Source organism: Macrosteles quadrilineatus, unplaced genomic scaffold (assembly GCF_028750875.1).
Source record: "Macrosteles quadrilineatus isolate MER2022 unplaced genomic scaffold, UCM_ALF_1.0 Scaffold_9__3_contigs__length_116548681, whole genome shotgun sequence".
NCBI lineage: Eukaryota > Metazoa > Arthropoda > Insecta > Hemiptera > Cicadellidae > Macrosteles > Macrosteles quadrilineatus.
The window spans coordinates 617980-623005 of NW_026542602.1; the positions used below are offsets into that span (position 1 = coordinate 617980).

Sequence of the window (5026 nt, forward strand, 5' to 3'; positions counted from 1 at the left end):
CATTTGGACCTTTAATATTTAAATATCTTCTACAACAGTTATCAGAAATATGATTACGGTCTTTTAAATATTAAAAATAACCTTTAACTTAAGTTTAATTTTATGTTCAGTATGAAATGTTCCTATAAAAATTTATTAATTTATAGTATTTTCAATGTTTAAATACCTTTGTCAAATGTTAGATGAGAGACTGATTATGATTACGATTAAAATTACCCTTAAATATGTTTACTTACATTTTCTATGTTCTATGTGTGTGTGTAAGGTTTATTTAAACGTAATATTAAAATCATTTAGTCAGACTTTAAAATACCTTTTGCAAATTGTTGATGAGAAATATAATATTCTGATCTAAGTTACTCTTAAACTTGTTTACTTCTATGTGTCGATGAGTTAAAAAAACACTAGTACTGGTACTAAACATTCACATTCATTAAGCTTTTTAATTTCCAAACTTTTTTGTGACAGTTGGATTAGAAATATGATTACGATATTTTAAAAAATTTAATTGTTCTTGACCATTTGTTTAGTTTAGTAAAATTGGTATTGCTGGGTATATTAATGGATGTAATACTTTATTGTTAATCAGAAGGCTGAATTTCGATTGTGTGAAAAAGTCATAGCTTTTTGCTGGATCGAACCTTTACCAAACTGGTCTTGATCATTGGTCTTCTAATTAATGGTCTGGCTATAACGAAACAGCTGATCTTAGTCAACAATTACATCACTTTATTCTTTCAACACCCATCCTTCGCTCATCTTAATTTTAGTATTATTATTAGTTTTCTTATTGAAAAGAACACGTTTTTTTTTAAATATACGTCACACACCTATTGAGGTGTAATCTTATATTATTAAGCCAGAAAATATTTTCTTCATAGGTTTAACTAACATTTATTATTCTTTTAAATCATGAATACCTTTTAGGTCGTGGCATACTTTACAATTAATTAACTATAGTCTCTTATTTGATTGTAGCTTATCTTTTTACATTGCTTGCCTGAAATCCTCTGCTCTCACGACAAACTTAGTATTATTTTTTATTCCAAACACAACAAGTTTAGCGACGAAATTTAAAAATCTAATTTTATATACTTAGCTCTTCTATGCAAAACTCAAATCACCGACTGCCTCAATACTTATTACTTTAACCATATAAACTAAGCATATTTCCGTAAAGTTAGTCTTGCCATCCTTAAGGCTTAGTAATTTAGTGCACGTTTCTTTCCTGTATATGCAGAGTGTTTGTTGTTTACTATTTTCCTAGTAAATTTCACTAACTTTAAAACAATTGTACTCGAATAAAGCATAAACTTATATCTGTAAACTAAAGATTTTTCTCTAATATTCCCAAAAGATTAAATCCCCACACTGTAATTTACCCCTAAAAGAATCAATTTATAGTTTGTATGGCGTAACCTGTCCCCTGACCTTCCTATTTGTGACTGGCCCGTGTCATAACCGTTGACTAGTCCCAGGTAGACTGCAGAAGACAGGTTCCGTCATGCAGACTATAGTCAACATAAGCTCATCAACACGTCATGAAACATTGAAACATGCTTCAAATTCAAGTTAGGACACGCATCCTACCTGCATTATCCAAAGTCAATGAATCCATCACATTTTATATAGCCAAGTGCTGAACTTCAATCAGTGTTGATTTGAAAGCTCCACACCCCAGTGACGGATAGGGGATCAACCTGTCCAAGGGATGGACTACAGAACAGGCTACACTTGATCGATTGAATACATCACACAAGCCTACTCTCTAGTTTAATGTTAAAAAATTACTAAACAGAGTCAAGCTACAGTATTACAAGTTTATAAAAGGTTATATGCGTGTCTGGATGTCCGAATCCATGGCTCATAAACATAAACAAATGACGTTTTTAGCCCGAATCCTATACTAATAGCATTAAAATATGGCTTAGACAGTTCCATTTAAACAATTTTAAATAATGCTTAATTTTGGGCCAAAACGTCATTTGTTTATGTTTATGATCCATACCGGGTCTTTTCTAGTAATCGTATCCGAATCCAAATTTGTCCGCGATTGCCGTAACAATTAGTGTAATACATATACGTCCAATTCGTCAGGTTCTGGCTTTTAAATTCAGGTACCTGCCTAGGACCTTTAAAGCAACCATGATAAGTTTATGAGAATTATTTTAACTACCAGCTTGATCAGAGAATGCTACGTAAAGAATAAATTCAATACTTACTTCACTTCTTCCCACATTTTGGAAATTATCTTCGTTATACATTGTTTAACTGACTGAAACAAATTAAAATAGATTATTTGGTAAATGTATGTTGACAGTTTACTAAACTAAAGCTGACATGTTGATTAAAGATAGTAAAATTCCATAATCATTGTTGCAACTTGCATTACACTACTGTTGGCTCAAAAGACGGGAAATACATAACAGATGGCAAGTGGTGATCAATTCCGATTGTATACTTCGATAATCATCAGTGAAAGGAAATATTAATCTAGTTAAGTTGGTAAATACTCAAAAATTCCAGTCAGCTTGAACTCATGATGGATGTTTTGTTTCAGTGAATGTGCGTGCTTGTGTCCCGTGTGGTGACAAAATGGATTAATGTTTACTTTGTGGATATCTAATTTGTGGTGAGTAATCCTTTTAATTATTCATTTTTGACAAGCCAAACATTCGTGTGGTGAACGCATTTTCTAGCATTTCGTTAAGTTAACATCATAATGTAATGGGGGACTTCTATACCTCTGAGGGTACACAATTTGATGGTCTGAAACTGAATCCTGCTGTACTTGATCTTAAGCTTTTAATAAATAGTCATGACTTATATTAGGAAACACAAAAATGTTATTTTAGTCAGTAACAAAGCCTTTTGATACTTAAATACTGGAACCACCGTTTATTTCAGTAATGCAGCTAAAACATCTAACTCCTTCAATACTCGTCTTCCATTTATTTGCGTCAAAATACACCTTTTAGAATCCACACGTCAAAAAAGTGTAATGTAAAGTAAAAAGTCAATGAGTTTTGAGGTAAATTTATTTGAATTTTTCAAGGGCATTGAGGAAAAATTGAATCGAAACGCAACCTTTAGAATCCTTAGCTGATTCCCAAATCTTACAGAAAGTGTCCTTGTCGAGTCGACACCCTATTCTATTGACGAGAGTCCTCAAATATGCAGCTGATCTTGAAATAGTAAAGTCTTCTGGGGTCAAACCGTAGCTGCTGAAAACATTCGGACTTATGATCTCAGATATGCTTTCGTTTGTCACTGGAGGAATTCCAGCCCTCGGAATCGCTTTAATACTGTCAATTTCATCTGAACAATGATATTTGTGAGCAATTTGATTGGTTGTTTCAAAGTTTAAAACTTCTTTAGGTACGTCTTCAATTTTAGGGATGTTGGGAAACTCGCCGTTTACATTAAGAACATCAGCTAGTTTTTCGTAAGCAACCATTCCATTTGGGCAAAAAACGTTCAACCGTAACATCAAGCTTTCAAAGAGAGTTCGGTCAGGTTTGATTGCAAATCTAGAAAGCACTTGATATACATTTTCTTTTGACAAGTATCCAGTCTTTTTTACATCAACGCTATGGAAAGCGTCTATCAAATCTCGATGGGAAAGCTTATGCTTTTTGGTTTGTTGACGAAGAGTATTAACATGACAGAGTTCTTCGTGAAGATCAACTTTGTCAAGACTCGGAGGACATTCTTTCATCAATTCTCCAGCTCCGAGAGGTTCCCTTTTGTTCAACTTTCCAAAAGCATGACCCTTTGGAACACACTCAATGTTATTGTTGGGTGCTAAAACTTTTCCAACTAAACTTCTATTCCTTGTCCTATGATCAGCTAAGATTTTAGACACGAATATCTTATCGTTTGCACCCAGCGTCATCACTTTCTTCATGCATCTTCCTTGAGGGTCGCAAGGTGTAGGGGTTCCCCAGACGAGGTCTTTTTTGAAAGGCATACCATAATGTCTATCCATCTGTTCCCCTGGATCATAGTCGTTGTGGGTGTTTTTGTACATCTCGTGACCAACTCTAGCTTCTTCCATTACTTCTACGTAGGACTTTTTAGGGTTCACAATCTCTCCAGCAGGGATGTCTTTAGGGGTGACTTTTCCGAAGATAGCATTAGGATCCATCCCGGCTGGAAGTGTTGGAGTAGGGTCAGCTGTTTTACCCACAGGTCGCTTCCAATAAGAGTCATACACAGTGTCCTGGAACTCTCTTCGGAGAAGTTGGAAGAAGGATTTGTCACTGTCAGGCTGTAGGCATTCCTTCACGTCTGTGTTGAAGCCCCTGTATATGTTTGTCGATGGCGGAGGAAGCTTGTAGTCGAGTGGACCTGTCTTGCAGAAGTGTTTTTCGTCTTCGCTCACCTCGTGGAGTAAGCAAGCAGATACTCCGGCAGAGTTGTTGGATTTGTTTGTGTTCTTTGACGGGATTCCTGCTGCAGGAAATCCTGACACCCTGTCTAAAAGCCCATCCATTATTTTGGTTTCTTGTCAACAAATAACAATTTAAATCGTTAATTTTGAGTTTACAGTCGATAATTTGTTTTGACACGTTGCTTGGAATTTTTACACATTTCGTATAACTAAATACAACAAAAATTGGTAAAAGTAAACATTGGTAAAAGTTATTGGATTGGAGAACTCACAAACGAAGACATAGCTAGAGACATTATTGTTGTTATAATGCTGTATTGTTTACAAACAACATTATTTAGAAGGTTCCAGCTGTATACGTTAAAAATGTACAAATTAAGATTTTTATCTAATTTAGTTTTATGACAAAAATAAAGCCACAAGAAATATTTTACTATGAAATAGCTTAAGCCATTGATCATAATGTAGGGTTGATTATAAATTTCTATAAAAAGTAAATATATATTAGGAGTACTATTTGTGCAACGTAATCCATCAATCAAATGAACCCGACAAAAGAAAAAGTTTAGTCCTACCATTAAAATTACACCAGTTCATTGCGGGTGTACTGTTTTAGTACTGTCATATACCTAT

General features: G+C 34.3%; 1 protein-coding gene across 1 annotated transcript; it reads right to left on the reverse strand.

The window, feature by feature from the left end:
• Window positions 1-3037: 3037 nt before the first annotated feature.
• Window positions 3038-4567, reverse strand: LOC129003009 (EF-hand domain-containing family member B-like). Its single transcript, XM_054431194.1, has one exon. It carries the CDS (start codon window positions 4493-4495, stop codon window positions 3038-3040), a length of 1458 nt encoding a protein of 485 aa, XP_054287169.1. The 5' UTR covers window positions 4496-4567.
• Window positions 4568-5026: the final 459 nt, after the last annotated feature.

Bases quoted from the DNA above. Each gene is read 5' to 3' on its own strand.
- LOC129003009 (XM_054431194.1), bottom strand. From the start codon at position 4,495: ATGGATGGGCTTTTAGACAGGGTGTCAGGATTTCCTGCAGCAGGAATC.